Source organism: Abrus precatorius, unplaced genomic scaffold (assembly GCF_003935025.1).
Source record: "Abrus precatorius isolate BTA unplaced genomic scaffold, Abrus_2018 Scaffold3, whole genome shotgun sequence".
Lineage (NCBI taxonomy): Eukaryota > Viridiplantae > Streptophyta > Magnoliopsida > Fabales > Fabaceae > Abrus > Abrus precatorius.
In genome coordinates this window covers 10,902,167-10,925,819 of record NW_020874373.1, presented here as the reverse complement: position 1 = coordinate 10,925,819, position 23,653 = coordinate 10,902,167, and the positions used below count along the sequence as shown (strand labels likewise).

At 27.4% G+C, this 23,653-nt stretch overlaps 3 protein-coding genes across 3 annotated transcripts in view; 2 read left to right on the top strand and 1 right to left on the bottom strand.

The window, feature by feature from the left end:
• Positions 1-144: 144 nt before the first annotated feature.
• Positions 145-5,572, top strand: LOC113860882 (ABC transporter G family member 15-like). Its single transcript, XM_027493429.1, has 9 exons — positions 145-295; positions 2,313-2,392; positions 2,646-3,107; positions 3,198-3,320; positions 3,415-3,540; positions 3,864-4,148; positions 4,243-4,515; positions 4,609-4,716; positions 5,099-5,572. The coding sequence occupies exons 1-9, from the start codon at positions 145-147 to the stop codon at positions 5,372-5,374; spliced, it is 1,884 nt and encodes a 627-aa protein (XP_027349230.1). The 3' UTR covers positions 5,375-5,572.
• Positions 5,573-13,121: 7,549 nt separating this feature from the next.
• LOC113863643 (heat stress transcription factor B-3-like) lies at positions 13,122-15,428 on the top strand. Its single transcript, XM_027497289.1, has 2 exons — positions 13,122-13,557; positions 14,967-15,428. The coding sequence occupies exons 1-2, from the start codon at positions 13,324-13,326 to the stop codon at positions 15,426-15,428; spliced, it is 696 nt and encodes a 231-aa protein (XP_027353090.1). The 5' UTR covers positions 13,122-13,323.
• Positions 15,429-20,983: 5,555 nt separating this feature from the next.
• The window catches only part of LOC113861436 (ABC transporter A family member 1), a 44,309-nt gene continuing 41,639 nt past the window's right edge, over positions 20,984-23,653 (bottom strand). The window contains exons 39-40 of the mRNA XM_027494243.1: positions 21,656-21,714; positions 20,984-21,573 (exon numbers count right to left, since the gene is read on the bottom strand). Coding sequence (XP_027350044.1) covers positions 21,492-21,573; positions 21,656-21,714 — 141 coding nt within the window. The 3' untranslated portion in view covers positions 20,984-21,491. The remainder of the gene's footprint in view (positions 21,574-21,655; positions 21,715-23,653) is intronic.

Sequence of the window (23,653 nt, the reverse complement as noted above, 5' to 3'; positions counted from 1 at the left end):
CTCGACCATAATATATAGAGAGAGCAGGAGCAGGGCGCAGAGGGTGGTACAAGGGTAAGCAATTAACTTGGGAGAGAGAAGAGAACACAAACAGTCCCAAAAAGAAGTAATAGTACAGTAAGGCCCAACATAGAAGCTATGGTGATGGTGTGGGAAGATCTAACAGTTGAATGCTTTGGAACACACAAGAAGAAGCTGCTTAATGGAATCACTGGTTTTGCTGAACCTGGTCGTATTATGGCCGTCATGGGTCCTTCTGGCTGTGGCAAAACCACTCTCCTCAACTCTTTCACTGGTCTCTCTCTCTCTCTCTCTCCATATTTTTATATATAGCTTTAGATGATTCATGATATCTTGCTTCTCGAAACTGAAGCTCTTCTCTATGGCTATGCTGCTCGCTGTTATACGATGAATTCTTCACTTACTTTATACTAAAAACGTAAATAAAATAGTCGACCAGGTTTAAACCGTGGTTTTTTCTTTCGTGATTTATTTAAACTGAATAGATGGTGAAAGTAAACACAATAAAAAAGTTAGAAACTAGTTAATTTTATAGTATTTTCATGCTGGAAAATTAAACTTAAAAACTTGTTTTCGAGCACTTAAGGTATTAAACTTACATGCTTATATGTTTTGCATTTACTGTCTTTTCCATGAAATTCAATAGAAAGGTTGACAGATTGATTTAATAGAAAGATTTTTAACTTAATTCACTTTTGCTTTCTTTAATTTGTATTGTGAGATTTTGGTATACTAATTTTTTTTAGCTAAGTTTTTTTATTTTAAAATTTCAGTTCATTTAATTTCTCTATCACTTTTCTTCAACTAAAAACTTTAAAATTGTAATTTTTATTTCAAAATATTAAAAAATAAATTAAATTATTTTATATTGTGAACGTTGATAATATTTTAACTTTTTTGTATTCAAAACTCACTGACCAAAGAATCAAACGCCATTCAAAATTAAAAAAATAAAATAAAATCTAATCTTATATCTTATTAAGAATCTTTTGACAAATTATTAAATTTCACTTCTTATATTCTTTTAAAATTTCATTTTTTAATTATATTCATTATAAATCTCAAATATTTAAATAAATAAACATGATGCTCTTTTTTTTTTTTTGGTCAAATATTCATAGATGAAAAAGTTTAACAACATATACAGTCAAGAATGCTAAATATCAAAAGATCAAATATGTATGATCAATGTTAAACACAACTTAGCAATATTTTAAACACTAAAGGCATGTTTATTAAACAATATAAGATAAAGAAATTGATAAAGATAGGATACAAAGAGAACGTTAAATGATAACATTCTTTTTAATGTTTGAGATAAATAAAAAAATAGTTAAATAAAATACAAATTATATTTAAATAATAATATTACTCTTTTAACAAAATTATTTAAATTTTTTACTTTTCAATATGTGTGTGTGTGTATATATATATATATATATATATATATATATTAAAAAGTAATATTTTTATGTACACATAATATTAAATTTTAATACTAAATTATAATAAATTTATTCAATTTTTTACTATTAAAATTTAATTTTAAATAAGAAATAGGTTAAGAATTTAAACTACAATAATAAGCAAAGATAACTCAGTAAAATAAACTGTATTCTCTAATCAACAAACACTAAAAACAAAATATGATAAGATAAAATATTTTCTCTTGTCTACTAATCAAGTGTTAAATATAATAAAATTAAACAGGAATCTTTAAATTTTCCTACGTAACAAACATAAGAAGTAAGCTTCCCATTTCTTTTTCTTTTTTCCTTCTTTCAGATTAGTGATAAATAATAAATTTGAAGTAAAGGGAAAAAAAGTCAAATATAGTAAAAAGAGAACAAAAATAAGCTTAATGATAAGAAAAAATAATTAAAATAAATGAATAAAAAAAGAAAACTCTCCTTAAAGAGAGACAAAAACTCATGATATATATTTAACTCCACATAAGAGAAAGGAACCTGGAAAGCTCCCAAAGAAGTAGAATTTTGTTTTTAACAAAATAGACAAAGTTTAAAAAATTACTAAAATAAAATATTAATAAAATACATTTCTTATCTAAAATAATTTGTCATATCACATTAAATATACTTCTATTATTTATTTTTAATAATCTTTTATAATTTTGAAAATAAATCACATTATTTTTAATACTGCAGTGTAGTGTTGATCGAAATATAAACAAAGTGTCATCACTTATGAATATGAAGATGACAGTGCGTGCCATGTACTGAATTCCTGAAAATATTATTGTGAAAAGCAACGAATGTTAACATTTTCTGTAGGAAGACTTCCAACAAATGTTGTAGTAAGCGGCAACATTCTACTCAACGGGAAGAAGAGAAGTTTCTATTCCAAAGATGTGGTAAGATAACAAACCATACATGTTGCTAAAAGTAAATGCCATGATTGGAATAACTTAGTTTAAATCCTGTCATATTGTTTAACTAAGATAATATGGTCATGTTAGAAAAAGAAAGATATATTTTTTATTAAATAACAATTTGTCATAATTGATTATAGAATTTACTAGTTAAATTTTATCCTATCTCTGGTTTGCTTTATATTCACGTGACATGAGTGGCCTTTCTCTTTGTACATTTCTTTTGTATTTCAAGTCTTATGTGGCTCAAGAGGAACTTTTCTTGGGAACTTTGACTGTGAAAGAGACCCTAACATTCTCTGCAAACATGAGGCTCCCTTCTAAGATGACCAAAGAAGAGATAAATAAAGTTGTTGAAGAGACAATAATGCAAATGGGTTTAGAAGATTGTGCAGATAATAAGATTGGGAATTGGCATTCACGGGGTATAAGTAATGGTGAAAAGAAGAGACTTAGCATTGGCCTTGAAATTCTAACACAACCCCATGTCTTGCTTCTTGATGAACCTACTAGTGGACTTGATAGTGCCTCAGCTTTTTATGTTATCCAAGCTCTATGCAACATTGCTTGTAATGAAAAAATTGTTATTTGTTCCGTTCACCAGCCAAGTAGTGAAACTTTTAATCTCTTTGATGATTTGCTTTTGCTCTCAAGTGGGGAAACTGTTTATTTTGGAGAAGTAAAGATGGCTCTAAAGGTAAGCAGTTTCAGTTTGACTACAAAGACAAGTTTAGAGTGCAATAAATTTGCTGAATATTTTGAGCTACTAAATAAAGTTTGGGAACAGTTTTTTGCTGATGCAGGGTTCCCTTGTCCAATTAGAAGAAATCCTTCAGATCATTTTCTTTTATGTATCAATTTGGACTTTGACTTGATTACTTCAGTACTAGCAAGAACACAATTATGTCTTGTATGAATCTTGATGCCCTTTTTAATTTTTATCTTTCTTCTTTTTGTCAATTGACAATGCTTCTAAATGTGAATTTCAATATACTGATTGGCAGGTATCTTCATCAAATTCAGCTATGGGAATGAGAACAGCAGATATTAGAGAGAAACTCATTAGGAGTTGTAAAAGTTCAGAGCTAATGATCAATGCAAGAAGAAAAATTCAACAACTGAAACCCAATGTATAACTTTGTTAATCCGTATTTATTATTTCTTAGCATAACAATTTTTTTACACAAATTATACCTTGATTATCTCCATTTATCTCTTTTTGTAAACCAATTTATTGTTTACCAACTACATGGTCAGTTATAATGAAGCATAGAGAAATGATCTTCCTTCATGAATCAACTAGACATTCTTTTGGATAAAATTTGAAGAATGAATCAAATCAATGCAAAATCCATGCATCAAATCATTTTAAGCAAAATACCAGTTCAAAAGCATTATTTTTCCCTTTTTGTCTCTCATTTCTCTTTAACAATTTGTTCTATGGAATTTGCAGGAAGGGCATGAAATTGAGCCCAAATTTGGTAGCAATACCACATGGTGGAAGCAACTATGCACATTGACCAAGCGATCTTTCCTAAACATGACTAGGGATATTGGATACTACTGGCTGAGGATAATATTCTACATACTTGTAGCAATCAGTGTTGGCACCCTCTATTTTCATATTGGCACAGACAACAACTCAATATGGGCTAGAGGCATGTGTGTATCATTCATCTATGGGTTCATGAGTTGTTTGTCAGGTGGAGGATTCCCACATTTCATTGAAGAATTGAAGGTAAAAAAATATTCTTTTTTTATTTGTATTTAAAAGGATACTAAAATTCATACCGTATTTTGTTGTGCATCTAACAAATCCTAATGAAAATCAGGTGTTTTATGGAGAAAGGTCCAAAGGGCATTATGGGGAGGCTGCATTTGTTCTATCAAATATGATATCATCGTTCCCTTTCATTCTTGTTCAATCTCTCTTCTCTGGAACAATCATATACTACATGGTACAATTTCATCCAGGTTTAGTTCATTGTGCATTTTTCTGCATCAGCTTGTTTTGCTGTCTATCTGTTGCGGAGTGCTGTTTCATGATTGTGGCCTCAATGGTGCCCAATGTCTTGATGGGCTTAGGAACAGGAACTGGTGTATTAGTAAGCAAATCATTCTCTCTGCTCCTCATAAGTGGATCTTTTGTAACTTATAAGAACTAGATATGATTAATTCATTTGATTGGTTTGTTGTAGATTTTCATGATGATGTCATCCCAATTATTTAGGCCACTACCAGACATTCCAAAGTTTTTTTGGCGCTATCCCATGTCCTACCTCAGTTTTTCTACTTGGGCAGTGCAGGTACAAATGTACAATGCCTAGTGCTTTTGGAATTTTACGGTTGGTTTGAAATTGAAGCTTTTTTTTTTTTTTAATTTCTTTTTGTAAGAGAAATTGTATTTGTGCAACTAATTTTTTTTTATAATTTATTTTATAATTTTAATGCAATAAGGAGGGAGATAGGCACAAACGGGTTGATTTAAGCGTCCTAATCTTTGTATGGAATAAAATTTCTGCCGAGAAAGCTAGCTCTCTACATATATTTCCAACTCGAATAAGATATGTGAGGAAAACATCTATAGAATTATTGAGAGTATTTAAGAATGTCTAAAATATATCTTATAATATTAATTTTAAGGTGTCTTTAATACTATAAAAATTGTTGTATTCTTTTCAACTACAGGGACAGTACAAGAATGACATGCTGGGGGTTGTATTTGATCCTCTGCTCCCTGGAGACCCGAAAATGACCGGAGAAGAAGTCCTAAAAGTGGTAATTGGGGTTCCATTGGATCATGACAAATGGTGGGACTTAACAGCATTGGTCTTCTTATTATTTTTTCACAGATTGATTCTTTTCTTGGTGCTGCGCTGTAACAAAAGATCAGTGTCACCCGTGTTGTGGTTTTACTTATGTCAAGCAAAGTCAACTCTTCGCAAAAAAATGTTTACTTATTAACAAATCATTTATGAGAAATACCAGTAACTACTCTTTTGAACATGATTTTTGTGATTGGTCTATTCTTAAAAAAATTAAAGTACTTGTTTTATAAATAATTTTTAAAAAATGTTTTAACGTTTTAAAACATTCACCAATCACAAAAAATTATGTCAAACTGTCGATTTAGAAGGGTATTGTTATTATTCCTCAACCTTCTGTGTATCACTTCTATGAAGAGGGTGTGATTTCCCCGTACTCTGCAAAATAATATTTGTAAATTATATGTCTTAGTATTGTAACAATAAGAGCTGTTACATTAGAAAATAATCATTTTGCATCTTTGGTTTTATTTGTGGATCACATAAGAAATATATAGAAAAATAACGTAAGAGACAACAAAATGTTGAGAAACATGATTGAGTATAAAAGAAAATAAGGACTGAAGTGAATCAAATAAATATTATTGATGAAATTAAATCAAGCGATACGAAAGTCCTCATGTCATGTGGTTTATATAAGAAGAGGAACTAACTACTATTAACTAAATATAACTAACTTCTGACTACCGCCTAAAAGTATATATTAGAACATTTAGCTTGAGATGAGAGTAGTCTAAATTTAGATCAAAGAAAAATACGATGAATAATATACATTGATCAACAATATGTTGGAGAGAAATAAACGAGTCAAAAGCAAAAAAATATAAAAATGAAAGAAGATGATTTTAGTGAGATAAAATTTAATTGTAGTTAAAAGAATAAGATAAAGTATACTTCTTTAACATAAATTGACACATTTTGTCTATATATCTACAAATTTCAATATAATTTTATTATTTTATATTTTTTTAACTAAAATTAAAATTGCAAACTCGCACACTTACACTTTTTGAATAGATAAATTTTTAAACTTTCGTTTTTGCAAGTCTTAAAAGGCAAAATTACAAACCCTCTAATATTCAACTACTCAAGTTTTCATTAAACTTAAATGACTGTATTATAGTAAGTAGACCCAAAATTAAATCTTATATTTATAATTTTTTTACATTAATTTTCCAAGTTTTTTAATGTAAGAATAATGTTGTTTATTGTGTAAATAAAAATATTCAAATAAGATTATATAAAATTAGTGTTGAAATTAAATATGAGTGAATAAATCTCACATTAAATAGGAATAAAACAATTGAACAATACATATAGGTGACATAAATCCACCTTTCATTAGTCTTAGGATTTTAGGTTGAATACATTATCCAAATTTGCTTTATGTTGCTTGTGGTCCATCAATGAAGATCTTCCTAGAATTTGTTACCTCACGTTTGTCCCAACAATTAAAACATCAATCCTTGAATTTCGTCAATTAATGGAACAATATAGAGGAGACTTACCAAATATAGATACATGATTAACCTACTAGAGGGAGTATTGACCTTAGTTCCTTCCACTATTAATTTTAAATCCAAATAAATATATTACTTAAATTAATTAATAGATTTATTTATGCACTCCATCTTAATCATGAATTAACTTATATATATTTAAAAATTACAATTAATTATAACCCATTAAAAATTATTAAATAATTTTAACATATTCTATGTTACAATGTATAAAACCATGGTTGAATAATCTCCAACATGTATTATAATGTTGTCCTAACAAACAATTGCCTGTTAAGAGTTTCAAAAATTGTTACCTATTTTTTATTTTAATAAATGGCCATTGATGCAGTGTGACAGGGAAAAAATTGTTGTCTAAGAAGCAATTACCACCTAGACAAAGGACAAAAAATGTTGCGAAACCAGAACTTTAAACAATAAATTTTTCCCCGTAGGAAATATTTTTTTATTAATCAGTCTAAACTAAAAAATAATATTGTAGGAAATACTTTTAATTATTTTTCTTAAAGGAATTATTTACATCAAATTTGATCACATTTCATTTTAATCCCGTATTTCAAATAACTATATGACTAAAAACTATTTCATTGCCAGGTTAACAAATTGTAAAGTAGAAAGGGTATCATTCCATTTTCCATATTGGAACTTATTCAATTCGTATTCAGTGTACATATCTAAAATTAACGTTTCTTTACATTTAACGCTTCAATTCATCCATGTCAACATTTTTTTCTTAATTTATAATTATCACATTTTCATTATTTGTCTCCAAGGCAATTTTTTTATAACTATTTCGTTCTCATTATGTGTTTTCAAAGCTAATCAACCTTTCCTCTTTACATGTTCCTTTCAATGGACTTATTGAATACTTTTCAAGGCTATAAGCTTAATTTTCGAATGCAGCCAATCATAATTAATTCAATCGTCCTAAAAGCCAACATTAACCGCTTCAATTGGCCAATTTACGGGTAAAGCAAGGTACCACGGTATTGTTGAAATTTACAATATATATATATATATATATATATATATATATATATATATATATATATATTACAATAATAAAAAAAAAAGGGTATTGAGTTGTGACCTAAAATGTTATATGTATACAGAATATATCCTAAATATCAAATTTCAAGCCATGTATAAATGGATTATATAATTTAAATAAAATTTGTGATACTTAAAAAATCATAAAATAAAATAAAAAGCTACATAATGAAAAATCAAATAAACAATCAAGTCTCCATTTCAGAAGAAGAAAAAGAAGTTCCTTAGATGACACATTTTGAAAATTTATTTTTAGGAAATTGATAAAAAAATTGGGGAAAAAAATATAATGAAGCCAAATTTGGTTTTCACTTGCACATTAGTAAAACAAAACTAAGATAAAGGATACGAAAATGTTTTAAATAAAAAAGCTTGAGAACGAGGAGGCATCTTAGCGTAACTATGGGGAGGAAAAATATTCAACTTTCAAATTGATGACCATCGTTTCCGGTTTAGTTCCGATACTATTAAGTATAAACGTATTGCATCATAACTATTTTCCCACGGCATTAGTATGGCTAGAAAAATTTTATCTGAGTTTTGGTTTATTAATCTATAACTAGGAACTCATACACCCTTTCTAATCATTTACGTCAAACCAAAATACTTATTCTATGTTAGAATTCATGTTCAGTTGTTCTTGCAACTTAAATTTCACCAATTTGGTGTCCCCCAATCATAGAGAGAAGGAGAGGATGAAAGGGAACACATATAAATTATTAATTAAGAGGAAGAAATGGTTGCTGAAATGAAAAGTCAATAATGCTCAGCTAATCAAATTAAGAATCTTCCAAAATGTCCACATCCCCTGAATGCTCACTCCCAAAGCATTCTTATTTTTAATTCTTGTTTTGAAGCGCCTGCATATTACAAATATTGATAAAGGTATATTAAGTTATCACAAAACATCTACTGAAGAACAAAAGAAAAAGAACTCATCGCAGCACAGTGTATTGATATAAATCTGATGGTTTTCAATCCACTATGCCCTATTTACTAATAAGAAGTTTTACCTTCTAATGTTTCAGTGCTGGTGATCATCCCTTTTTAATTCAAAGTACATAGTATCTCCTGAGTCTCTTTTTAATAGAGGATGTCACCTTTATATATTATTAGCAAATATTTCATGCATAATATGTATATATATATATTTGAAAATTTTAGAATTATAAAAGAGATATATAAAATTAATTTCAGAAAAATTTTAAAAATAAAATATATAATAAATTCAAAATCATTTAAACTCAATTTAAAATAAACACATTAAGAGTAAAATGTGTTAATTTTAATGGATTATAAATTAAATTAAGTTACTCTTAAAAGATTTATTCTTTTATTTGTTCATAAATTAATTTTTTAAATATAATTATTCTTTATTAAACTTAAATGTGAAAAGAGATAAAATTATAAGAAAAAAACTAAAAGTGCAATTAAATTTAACTCAAGATGCAGATTAATTAAGGTTTCTACTAGCTAGTACAATCAATACTTTATAGATAATGCATTATATGAATACCTTTATTATTTTACTTTTTCAATATTACTATTAAAATACAAGCACGATCTAAAGTATGGAAGAAAAATAAGCTTAAATCTCTTTTAAAAAAATTTCTTAATAATTTAATTAGATTCATAGCTTTCTTATTTAATTATATACCGATCAACTTATTATTAATTCATCAACGTAAAATTTTATTATCTAACAGTTACAGTCATTAAGTTTTTCTCATTTATTAATAAATCTAATATATTTTTTGTTTTATAAAAAATATTAACATCAGCTTGTTATATTAATTTTAAACATATAAAATTAGTAGATTTTTCAATTAAAAATCAACCATTTATTATTTCTTTTTCATGATATGGAATGTTGGGTTAGGACGAAAAGATTCGACCAGGACAAGTAGTAAAGATGTTACTAAAAAGGAGATATATCCCATCGCCACGAATGGATCTTATTGCCCTTAAGGAGCCTTCTTGCATTTCTTCAATGTCCACACACTCCTCATCATTACACTCATGCACTGTCCACTGCTTTGTCATTCAAACTTACAGTGATCAGAATCATCAAAGGAAATTAAGTGTTTACCTTTGAAAACAGTAGTTTATAGCTATAGGTTTTAGTTAGGCACGTAAACTTTCTTAAGTTCTCGAGTTTTATGAATCCACTTATAGTTTTTATTTTCAATCCCCTCCTATATTAAACAATAGCCTCTGTTCACACTTAAACTAGTTCAGAAATGTGGAAAAAAAAAAATAGCTGTAAAAGTTATTGTTTCTAATTTAAATATATACATAGGAAAATAAAGCTTAAAAAATGTAATTTTTCTTATGTAGATCAATAGAGGGTCCTACTGCTAATAATAATGTTACTCTCATCCTAAAATACTCCAATTATATATGGATCACGGTACACTAAGTCATAAAACATGTTATATAACTATTAAAACAAAATAAAATTACATGTCACAAAACAAATTAAGGTGCATAAAAAATTCAGCAATATTAACATGTTTAGACCAGTCTGATACTCCAAATGTCTGGTACCTTAGGCGGCTACATATATATCCAGTGGACCATTCCATTCTGACATTAAACAATTAAGCAATTCATGCATAGCCGAATTTTCAGCATGCTAAACTTAATTAGCTCAATAAATCACGTGTCAAAGGAAGTTATGAAACATGCTACTAGCTAAGACCATTGAGCAAAAAGAGAAAAGGATTGGATATATAGAACACGCTGTCCTACAATGAACAGTATAAAATCATTATGATTTTGAATTAGCCACTAAGTTTTTCGTTCTGTTCATGAAAATCCAAAAAGTAGGAATCTTTGCAAATTATAAAATTACAAGTTGTCGCTCTTAGAAAAATATAAGAATAATATATATATATATATATATATATATATATATTTTAAGGAAAAAAAAAACTCCTATTGAGATTAACTCCTTCATTTTATAAATATTTTCAGCTTAAACAGAACTAATAAATTAATTCAATTAATAAGGTTGGGAAACATTAAAAAAAAAAAGTCCATACCTCGCAAAATATTGCATATATACTTTTTCATCTGATTATCTATTCTCTCTTCTGAATCCCGTGGAATTACCTGTGTGTGAAAAAGAAAAACAATTATTTCATATATAAAATCTATTACCAAAGAGAAGCTTAAGGGTATGGGTAGGTAGAATTATGAGCGCCTTAATTTTAGTTGGCACTGTTTCGTAGTATGAGGGCAACCGTGTAAAGATATTTGCAACTCACATCATTTTCGTCTCAAATTAAAGATGATTGACTTACTAAGGGATGGAAGTCAATGATAATTCCATTTGTACTCTCTTCTATTTTCTTCTCTCACTTTCTAAATAAACAGTAAATTTTATTCTTTTTAAATGTTCATGTCGATTTTTATTTTTCTGGAAAGAAAATGAACATTGTAGTTTTTAACAAAATTAGTATTATTAACCAAAAGTAATTTATTTGAAATATGTCCGAAACCAAAATAAAATTAAAAGTTAAGACAAATATATTAACGTAACTTTTTATATTTTGTTAAATATATTAAATTATTAATTATATTCAAATTTTCTTTTATATCAAGATACTATATTATTTTTTTAATTAAATATTAAGTAATTATACTTTAAAATTATATTATCTTTTAAAAATTATTGTTATAAGTTTATGTTATTTATTTATATTAAAATAATTTATACAATACTAATGAAAGTTGGTTCAAATTGTAATTAACTTTGTATTGCTTAAGTAAAGTTTTATATTTGAGTCCTTTGTATGTAAAAAATATTTAATGGTAGATTCACTTATCATATATAAGTACTTGTGCACGACTAGATCGGATCAGATTAAACTGAATGAGATTAAACTTAATGAGAAATAAAAAAAAAATAACTTATACACTAGGTGAGATATTAATCAGTTATTACAACGTTGGAAGTCCCTGAATTCTTACCTAGCCCGTGTAAATTCCAAGACAATTTATTTATGAGACGGTATTTTGAAATCAAACATAATTTAATTAACATTCAAACATTTAATTACATGTTAGAACCATAATCAATGTCGTGAAGAAAATGCAATAAATTTTTGAATCAAAGAAACATGAGTATTTTTTTTGAGTTGTGTGATTTTAATTTTTCATTTTTGGTCTACACAATAGATATCACTTGGACATAATTATATTAAATTCAAGCAGAAATACTATAGATGACAAAGATAAAACTATTAAAGATATTTTTAAACATGTTAGATATTGTTTCATACTCGAGACTGCACATTAACTTAGAATATAAATTAATCTACATGTTCATTTATTTTAATTTTAAATATCGAGTCAATTAAATTTTACTATTTTAAAAATTAAATAAATATAGTCCCTTGATTTATTTTTCTTTTTACTTACGACACCCATGTTCAGGATCTTAGTAAAATTTTGATAAATTTTTAAACGGGTCTATTGGTTCCAGTCCTTGTCTTTGATAGTCCTTTGTTGCAGGATCTTTTAATTGCATTAATAAAAGAAATTTAGCGTGTTTGAATTAATGTATATCGAAGTGATAAATTCATGCATGTATGGCATAAAGTGATTTAGTTAGAGGGACAGAAAGCATGAATTGGTAAATGTTGTGCCTTGTCCTCATCAATATAATATTTTATTGCACGCGGTTGGCTTTATCGAAGGAGAGGATAGTCATATTTGAATGGAAGAAAAAATGAAGCTGGAATAGCACACAAAGTCAACTAAAGTCGCTTCCTTTCATAGAAAACCTTCAAAGCATTAGATCACGTTGGAGGAAGAAATCAAACCCAACTGCCAGTGAAAGCCTTGGATGGAGGAATTTGCACGAAAGTTTATAATGAAACAAAAGATGTATACATTGCAGAAAGTATCAGCACACCTAAATGGCTTAAACTAACATTATTTTCGTAGAAAAAAATGTTACTTTGAGACAATCCCACCAAACACTCCCACGTGCAAAGTTCACCTATTCTCTCCAATCCCCCATTCAAAATTTTAACAATAATTAACCTTTTTTAATGCGATGACGTCTCTCTCATTTTTTTAATTCAAGTTAGTCAAATTGCTTTATGGCATTTAGAAAAAACATTATTGGCTATCATTTGGTACGTGTCATTTAGTTGTGTAATTTTAACTATGGTAAAAGAAAGGAAAGTGATGAATGTGCATGCCATGAAGCCTCGTGTCTCCACATAAAAAAAGGGGTAAGCTTAGTGCGTACGTTTCAGCTATTTATTGACGAAGCTAGGAAGAGAAAAGAAGGAAAATCATCAAGCTCTTGCATTTCTCATGAACTGTGGAGTCGTGTTGGGTTTCTATTGTTGGGGTTGGGAGTTCTTAACTGCCCTTCTTCTCTTCTCCTTTCATATCAAACCTTAGTTCATCATTCTCTTTCTCCTTCTCATCTTCTTCTTAAGAAACCATTTTCTTTTAGACAAATTAAAAAAAAGGGAGGAAATACAGAAAAGTTGAAAAAATGGAGGGAGCAAGTGATAAGGGGTTGGAATGTGGAAGGAAGTGCACTCCACCACCGTTTTTGTTAAAGACATATATGCTAGTGGAAGATCCAGCCACAGACGACGTCGTTTCCTGGAATGATGAAGGGACAGCGTTCGTGGTGTGGCAGCCAGCGGAGTTTGCTCGTGATCTCCTCCCAACACTCTTCAAGCATAGCAACTTTTCTAGCTTTGTGCGCCAGCTCAATACCTATGTAAGTATTTATACAAATACACCGTATATTGATCGTATATTTTAATATTTATTGCTTAGTTTTGTTATTTTTAAAAAATGATTTATTCCACTACTCTGAGTAAAAATTAAGATGTATAAGGTGAAAAAATATAGATGATTCAGAGTGAATTAAATTTAATTGTTACAAGATTGTTTTTATATCGATGATAAATATGCTTCAATTTTTTTACCTAAAATATGGATCTTCTTATTTTAGAAGGGTTAAATTAAACGCTTCTAAATAACAAGAGAACACTGGACAAAATGAAAGATAACAAAAGAGAAAAAAAAAAAAATTGAGTTTTCTTGTTTTCTTGATGATGGAACAGGTTAGCGGCTTTGCTTGTAGAAATGAAGAGTTTCATTTTAAGTTCTCATTTAAGAACGGATGTAATTAGAAGATAGAAAATACTATAAAAAAAATTAGAAGATATAGCAAATATTTTGTTTGTATTGTTCAATATCATCGTTATATTATTTCGGGTGGAATAATTCTATACTTAATTATAATTTATTTTATTGTATTTTTATATAATTAAGAGACATATAAGAGAAATATATATATAAATTTTGTTAATCTCAACCTTCTAAGCTGAGTTTAAGTATTTATAAATAAAAAATTATTATAAAAAATATATACAATTATTATATTTAAATTATAAAAATATAATAAATATTTTTTTAATAAAATTTTATTATTATTAACTGCTTATTTTTAATGTTAAGAGTTGAAGTTAATAAAACTTAATAAATAATTATATGAAAAAAATAAAAATAAATTATAAGAAATAATTTATATAATATAATTAAACTCTTCCCCCTTGACTGTGGGAAATTTCCTAGAAAGGAGCGATACAACATTATAAAACATTAGAATAATAATGATATGAATGTTTTCTACCCTATGTCTGGACGGAGCCTGTCCAGGTAATGAATTTCATACGTACTTACTCATCAAATTTCAAGTCAAGCACATGCAAAAATCAGTCTTAGTGGGCGTACAGGTGCAGCCGTGCTTGACTTATCAACATTTTTTCCGTTAATTAAATTTGATGACAACAAAGTACTCATGCCCACTTTTTTTTCTGGATGAAAATGTTAAAATGTTTAATTTTGGGTCTTCATGACAAATATTTACCATCCATACTATTCGTGTATGTATATTTGCATATATTCACACACATATGTATAGGAACAAACAAGTCAACACCATAAACTAGTCATCAACAAATATTAAAATATGATGCATAGATTATTATGTACTGTTTCTTCACATCTCTGATTTTGATTTTGGTGCACATTTCATTCTTTTCCTTTACATGTTGACACAGAAACTGAAGTTGATGTATTATCTATATTCTTCATATATTTATATATTTTCATGTGTAGGGCTTTCGTAAAGTTGCAACAAGCAGGTGGGAGTTTTGCAACGAAAGGTTCAGGAAAGGTGAAAGAGAATTGCTATGTGAGATTAGGCGAAGAAAAGCTTGGGCTAGCAAGCAACAACCTAATGCACCAAACCAAGCCATAGGCCAAGATTCTGATGAAGATCAAAGGTCCTCATCAACCTCATCATCTTCAGGTTACACCACTCTTGTGGATGAAAACAAACGACTTAAGAAGGAGAATGGGGTGTTGAGTTCTGAGCTCACCAACATGAAAAGGAAGTGTAGGGAACTTCTTGATTTGGTTGCCAAATATTCATCACATGTAAAGGATCAGAAGGAAGAAGATGAAAGGCCAATGCTTTTTGGAGTGAGACTAGATGTTCAAGGAGGGAGGGAGATGAAGAGGAATAGAGCTGAGCTAAGTGAAAGCGCAAGCATTATGCTGTCTCAGTCTTGCAAATAGAAATGCTACATATTTAGGAGCTTAATTAAAACTATAAATATATACAGATACTGAAAAGTAATAATCAAATATTTGGAAATCAGATATTTGATTAATTAGATAGGCCCGCGAAGAATATTTTCCCCTCCATGGTGTTGTAGCTACTTTGGAGATAGATCATATTTGGTGCACCAAGGAGTTAATCAATTAAACTGTGAAGACACCTCAAGCATAGTTCTGTAATTAAATATGTAATGTGATTTAGGAAAATGATGCACAACTAAAATACAATTTGTACACTTATTATTTCCCCTTTTTTTATATATTTTTCGCTTTTTTCTTACCTATTTCATACCCAAAATGGTGAGTGGAAACAAACAATTTCCATCAATTAGTTATTGTTGTGTAATAATGTGCAAAAATAAACAGGGCGTGTATGGTAAATTAGCATGTTCTATGTACCTATGTACGCTAGACACTTTAGCTCCTATTTTGATAGAAAAATACCTAGGAACTGGAGAACTACAAAACATGTTATGTTTGGAGAATTTAGTTTTTACTCCTTTTTGAAAATTGTTCTCGATATTAAAGAATAACAAAATAGAAACTTGCGTTACGGGTGTTCTAGAATTTTTGTTTCCAAAACTTTAGTAATGTCTCGTGAACACTTCTTTAGGTAGATACTCTAAAAGAAATAGAAAGAGAAGGCAGAAAAATCATAAGTGATATAATGTAATAAAATTAAATAGATACAGTCTGTGATTATAAGCGTCAGATTTAATATCATTGACTTTGTTAAATACTGAATATCTTAATTCAAGTAATAGTTTCTATCGTAACGATATTAATACCAGAACGGTATTATTCACATAATCCCAACACTAATCTAACTCATATAAATCATTATCATTATGTTCTTTCTCTCGCCACTATTACCAAAGATAATTATTATCTATTAATTAAATTAAATTTATTTATTTAATTAATAAAATAATTTATAATATTAATATATTTCATCTTTACCTTCATACATTATAATTCGTTAAAGTCAATGTAAACTTTGGTCATGTGATATAAATATTTTAAGTTAAATAAAATTTTATTTTTAAATCAATCAAATATTTTACCCTTTAAAATATATTATTTCAAATATTTTTATTTTAATTATTAAAAAATTAATTTATTAATTAAATTAAAAAAATATGATAAAACAATTTATAATTTATTTTAAATTATTTAGATAATTATTTCATTGATTAACTTAAATATCATTTTTTTAAATATTTCTCTTCTTAATTAATAAATAATTAATTTATTAACTAAGTTAAAATTTTATTAATATAAACATTTCTACTTTTACGTATTATAAATCATCAAAATTTTTGTATACTAACATTATTTTAAATTTTATGCAATATAAATTTATTTTAAAATTAATTCATGTTTTAACTTTATTTTATTAAATAATTATATTTATTAATTAACATAAGTATATTTTTCATTCTTTAAATATTTCTCTTTTATTTAATAAATTATTTATCTAATAATTTAAAATTTAAGTCATATTATTTATTTAATAAATTATGCATAACTTACGTTATCTTAAATTCTTTGTAATATAAATTTTTTTAATTGATTTACTCACTCATATATTTCAGATTAAAACATCTTATTATTATTATTATTAATTTTTTTATTTTTTTTTTGTAACAATTTACAGTATAAATGTATGATCTTCCTTTATCTTTCGTATTATTTATTATAAGATACATGTATAATTGTATTATTTTGTATTCTAAATATTATAATTTTATAAAAATAAATTTAATCTTAAAATAAATTCTCTTTTACTATAGCTTTAAATTAACAATTTTTTTCATATTTTTTAGATAAAATTATGTGATTTTAAATTTTTGTTGCACTTAGGATATGTGGATAGGAGTGAGAATCCAACCCATTAAGTAAAATATTTTTTTTCTAAAATATTAATTAATATTTTAGTAAATAAATTATCTTCTTGTAAAAAAAATAAAATAAAAAATTATTGTTTAGGACTTAAATAAATATATATATTTTTATGTTATAATACATTTGTTCAGCTAATTTGAGGTAAGTATTATTCAAACTAACATTTTATAGTGCTAACACCTTCTTTACACATAAATGACTCTCAATTTTAATTTTTTATTTTAAATATTATTTTTAATTTTTTTTAAATATTTTCTTTAAATAAATTTTGGTGATGACTCCTTTAATTTTTTTTAAAAAAATTTTATTCTTAAAATATGTTTTATTTAAAAAAATACTCATTGTTTAGCTACAACCCATGTTACAACAACTTGTCCATTAAAAATTATAATTTGATAATGTGATTTATAGAAGAAGGTCTAGTCTATTAGTTCTCAAAGAATTTAAAGGTTGAACACAACAAATTTTATGATAAAAGTTATGCTATTAACAAGTAAGCCTAAAATTTTATTATAATAATTATTTGTCTTCTTAATCATCTTTAGTGTTCTAATTTTATTTGTATAATTTTTTAATTATATTTGATATTCGAGCCTAAATTATATGATTTATAACTCATCTATTTTGTTAATTATTATAACTACAAATTATTAAAATGAGTTTAAATATGGTTGTGATTTTGAATAATCAATTAATTAGAAAGTTAGTTTATTAATGTGGTTATTGAAGGCAGTTAGCATAAGAGACTTATTTATCTAAAGAAGATAAATTTTTGAACTCAACATGTGATCATTGAGTAGCTCATTTTTAAAATTTATACGTAATATTATTAAAAGTGTATTGGTCTATGAAATTTGTTTGTTCAAAGAGAATAAGTTTATGAACCCATTGTATGTTATTTGATAAACTTTACAAGGTTTTGACTTTGATGATTTTAGTTTACACATTTTGTTAAAAAAAGAATGTGTAATTATATTGATCTATGAAATTTGTTTGTTCAAAGAGAATAAGTTTATGAACCCATTGTATGTTATTTGATAAACTTTACAAGGTTTTGACTTTGATGATTTTAGTTTACACATTTTGTTAAAAAAAGAATGTGTAATTATATTGACCTCATTATAATAGTTTATATTAGTTAAAGCTATGTATTGCTTTTATTATATATTATAATGCATTATCAATTTTTTCATTATTAATATATATTTTAGTTTATCCTGTTACAACTTTATTGATATTTAGTTATAATTTAATATTAAAAATATTTTAATATATAATTATTACCATTTGAATATAAAATACATGGAAAATGCAATTGATAATTGAAGAATGACTAGTGAGGATTTTGTTTAATGCATTTGCCTATTAACCTATGATCTATGATTTTAGATACAAGTGAATTGATTCATGTATAAGATTTTTTTATAAATCGCTACAAGTTGTTATTATCAAAGTGAGAATGTTTGTACTTATTTGTGGAAATTTTTGTAATTTGAAAAATATTTTTAATCCTTGCAAGTGTTGCCTAAGGAAAGTAATTGTATGTTTGGGTTAAAAGTTGAAAATAGATAGAGTTATTGAGAGATGCACTAGGTTGAGAAATTTGTTTGCCTAAAGAGAATAACTTTTTAAGTTTAGTGTATGTTATGGATTGATTATTTAAGGTATTGACTTAGATAAATAAAATTAGTTTGTGTATTCTACCCAAAGAAAACTATACTATTTTTTTGGCCTCATTTTGATAGGTTATTTCTTTCTTGAGCTATATCTTCTCCAATAATATATTTTGATGCATTTGTGTGTTGTCTTTACAATGATTTTTTTTTTTTTTTATATATAAACAATTGTTAATTCACTTAGCAACTCAACTCACTAGAGGTATTGATTTGGATAATGACCTTAGTTTGTTCATTCTACCCAAAAGAAAATGTACTATTTTATTGTTCTCACTTTGATAATTTACTTTTTTGAGTTATATCTTGTCTTACGATATATTTTGATGCATTTGTGTTTTTATTTTGACAATAATTTTTCTTGTTTATAAACAACTATTTTGCATTAATTATAATTCTAATTGAATAAACAATGATCAAAATCTAGATTTCTCTTTAAAAATTATTTATCATATTTTAATTTTGAGTAAGGATAAGCATATAATCAATAAGTGAACATAAACAAAAGAAACATTTAAGTCAATGAGAGATGTTTGGTAGATTAAGTCTGATACCTATCTTTAGACAGATTAAGTCTGATACCTATCTTTAGACATCTTTTAAATGACCTTTTGAAGGGTGAGTCACTTAAGAAAAAAAAATTGATGAAATCTATAAATGTTAAAATTTTTAAGCTTCCTTGTTATATTATTAAATTAAATTGTTATATCACTTAAGACTATTGTTCTCCTACTCCACGTTCTTACTATTGTTCTTTCAACAATTTTTTTAGCTGAGACTAAAGTTCAAATTATTTTAATAAATAATGAAGTTAATAATTATGTTTATTCTAAGTTCAAACCACGGTAGTATATTATTTAACCTAATATTCTTTTAATATGAGTTTTTATAAAGCTACTAACGAAGTACTTGTAGAGTTCTGAAAGGTTAATTCTGATTTCAGAAACATAATTCTTGTTGTAGGTGTAAGATTTCATAGCCATACCAATAATAAAAATAAAATTTTGAATCCTTTTGAGTAAAAGAAAAAACTGACAATAAAATTAACTACCACCTAAACCTCGGACATATTAAAATGACTACACATCTTTGGTTTCTATTCCATAGGTTCTTGCTCCTAGGTAAAGTTGTTCCTAGGTAAAGGTTGTTGCTATCTTCTGAAAAATTAACTGTTAACTGCACAATAATTCTAAAAGTAAAAATAAAATTTGAAAATTTAATTATGGAATTATTGTTCACACGCTTTTGGAACTCTTCGAAAATTAATTTATGATATTATGGCTTTCAAGCTTTTAGAATTTAATTTTTGAAAATATAATTTAACCTATTTCTAGAAATTAATTCCTGAACCTATGGTTTGTTAGCTTCCGGAACTTAGTTTTAAAAAGTAAAGGAAATTCTATTTTTGAAAATTAATTTCCAGCATTATGATTTACAAACTTCTGAAACTTAATTTCTAAAAATATAATTTAACCTATTTTTTGAAAATTAAAATCCAAAAATGGTACTTCTAGAATTTATTTTCCAGAAGGAAGTAAAATGATGACAAAAGAAAAACAAAAAACAAAATGAAAATGACGCTAATAAACACTCCTTGCTCTTCCCAGTTCTTACCATTAGGTATTGGATTCATACCACAAGATAAATTGAATGAAAATATTATTTTAGTCCTTAAAATATTTGGGGATCAATCATATTAATCTCTAAAAAGATAAAAATAATTATTCATTTCTAAAAAACTTGATTAATCTAATCCTCTTTTGATCCTAGTCTGGTCCTTGAAATGGATTATATTAATTGGCACTTTCATTTGTCTTAAAAAAAAGTTTTAATCATTCAAATTTTCACAACTTTTTTCATTTAATCCCTCAGATTTTTTTTTTTCATATAAGTCTTACAAAAGTCATCTTTTATTTTCATATATTTCCTCTATTAATAATTCATTGTTTTTTCTAATATCTTCCTATGTAACATTCAGTTTAATTCATATAATATAATATAAAGTTTATGCGAGTGATAATGTGTCATCTATTTCTTTATTTTCTTTATATTTTCAGATTTCAATTTCAAAAAGTCTAAATTTAGTTAACTTAAAAATTTCATTTAAAAATATGAAGAATATAATGAGACATCCGTAACATGTCTCGATTAAATTATACAAGTCAACTAAGATATTATGCAAACAAATAACAAAACTAAAATTGATTCCAAAAAGCTAAAGTTGCTCTAGCGAAGTAAGATTGATTGTGTGTCTTGATGCTACAAATCTATTTACAATTCAATGGTACTATAATAATCGATTCTACAATATACATGGCCATAAAATCTTGCCGTGGGCCCTATGTTTAACTCTACCCGTAGAAGTAAGAATGTTGTCATTTGATACATCTAACTCTTTGTAACCTGCTGCTCTTCATGAAAGAATTTGTGAAAAGAGGAAACCTCACGAATTAGCTGCAAAATGATTAAATATTGTCTCCAGAGTTGACTGGCTGATGCTGTACTCCGCAATCCCCAATCTATTTCTGTAATTGATATTTTGCATAGAATTTAGTCGTTTTGTTTAACAAGTGCATGGAAAATAAATAACAGCTCCTTGTACTTCACCTGTTTCCTTCAAGAAGCCCAAAAACATCTGCCAGGGAAAAGTCCTCACTATATGGTAACTGCATTAAACAAACAATGAATTACTATATGCGTTGTAAATCAAGCCTGGATAACTACATGCATATAAATATGCAAATGTTCTGTCAATGACAAAACAAAGTGAACATGAACAGGGGACCTTCAACTATTGAGTATTGACATCATTCAAGATATTAAAACAGTCAAGGACCAAATCTCCTTAAGATTAAGGAGTTGGGTAAAAAATCATATTAGAAAACTAAGCTTAACTCGCTTCCAAAAGTTATAGGAAGAGGGATACCCAAGCCCCTTATAAAGAATATCCTAGCTCAATTCCTAACCAATATGGGGCATCTTAATAAATCATGAATGATTTTATTATTTTATATCTCTACCATGCCCCCCCTCCCTTTAAGAAGTTGGGTAAAAAATCATAATAGAAAACTAAGCTTAACTTACTTCCAAAAGTTAGCTCATAGGAAGAGGGATGCCTAAGCCCCTTATAAATAATATTCTAGCTCAATTCCTAGCCAACATGGGACATCTTAATAAATCATAAATAATTTTTTTTTACTTCTCCAAGTCGAATCCTATGGTAAATCATTCGCTTGTAATTTTAATCCTACTATATTTTCATTTACTTCTTATCTATTATTAAAAAGTCTATAGAAATAGTTCTCACCTCTATCTTTGATCTCTCGATCCGAAACCAAAATTTATCCTTCTTCATCATTATTATGTTTAACTTTATCAAAATCTTAAGATTTTCTTTTTCTGTTTTTGGCAAGCTTATAAATCTTTCTTTCACTATATTTTGTCCAAAGATCTTGATAAAACCCTTCTAAAGCCGTAAAAAATGCTTCACTTACTGCTTTTTTTATCGTAGATTGGAGAGGCAAAAAACAAATATTGGTGAGGAAGGGAAGAATGGACGAGGAAATATAAGTGTACAAGAAAGAAGAAGCTCCTAAAATTAGCTTATCTAGAAGCTCTTTTTCTAATGCCTTCATTAAAAAAACATAGGCTTCTTTATGTTAGAAATATGCAAATATGGAAAGATGTAATTATAGTAATGTTGTAATTAGGGAGATGATATGCTGCATTTAGAGAAATAATATTTCTGTAATTATGGTAATTAGGTAACCATAATATCTCTATAATAAATTCTTGTATCAATGCTCCTAGTATAAATATATGCTTCGGTGTGTAGTTGAGACACAGCTTCACTCAATGTTCTTTCATTTTATTTTCTCTTAACATGGTATTAAAAAGCTTGGTAAAAGCGATGGTGAACAATGATGTCAGAACAGTACGCGACAGTGAACAATGACGTAAGAACAATACACTGATAGTGAACAGTATCGCCGAAATAGAACAGAGACCAGAAATTAGAAGGAAAACATGATTTCTAAAAAAAAAATTCAACCGATGAGCAGTGGGCCCACCGGATTTCTGCTACTCCTAAAGTTGATGCATCCATTTTTACTAATTATATCACTGCCTCACTTTATATGGAGAAGCTTGACGGCCACAACTATGATTCTTGGGCCTTCGACATCAAACTTTGGCTTAAGGGCTAAGGCTACGCGGACCACCTTATGACCAAGGAAGACTGTGGATATTGCTGACCATGAAAAATGGAGTAAGATCGATGCCCAGTTTTGCAGCATCATCAAGTCTACCATTCATCTTTCTTTGCGCCAAATTTTTCGTTCTCATGAGACTTGTGAGACTACTTGGGTACAGGCTAAGGAACCCTATACCAATGATACTAAGTGTCTTTACGGTGTATGTCAAGATCTCATGAGTGTCATTGCTCCTCGCCGTCTTGATGAAACAATGTTTGAATATTTGGGTAAGGTCAGTGGTGTTCTTCATGACTTTAATGAACTCTTGCCTACCACCGATACCCCTGCAAAGGAATTAGACCAACGAAAGACCTTTTATGATGCTAGCCTTGTATGGGCTACCTATTGATTA

What these genes read in the sequence shown, in the direction of transcription:
- LOC113860882 (XM_027493429.1), top strand. Translation starts at nt 145, where the DNA reads ATGGTGTGGGAAGATCTAACAGTTGAATGCTTTGGAACACACAAGAAG. An exon ending in CAAGAACACAATTATGTCTT is followed by an intron (nt 3,321 to 3,414) that starts GTATGAATCTTG and finishes ACTGATTGGCAG; the next exon opens with GTATCTTCATCAAATTCAGC. An exon ending in TTTCTACTTGGGCAGTGCAG is followed by an intron (nt 4,717 to 5,098) that starts GTACAAATGTAC and finishes TTTCAACTACAG; the next exon opens with GGACAGTACAAGAATGACAT.
- LOC113863643 (XM_027497289.1), top strand. Translation starts at nt 13,324, where the DNA reads ATGGAGGGAGCAAGTGATAAGGGGTTGGAATGTGGAAGGAAGTGCACT. An exon ending in TGCGCCAGCTCAATACCTAT is followed by an intron (nt 13,558 to 14,966) that starts GTAAGTATTTAT and finishes TTTCATGTGTAG; the next exon opens with GGCTTTCGTAAAGTTGCAAC.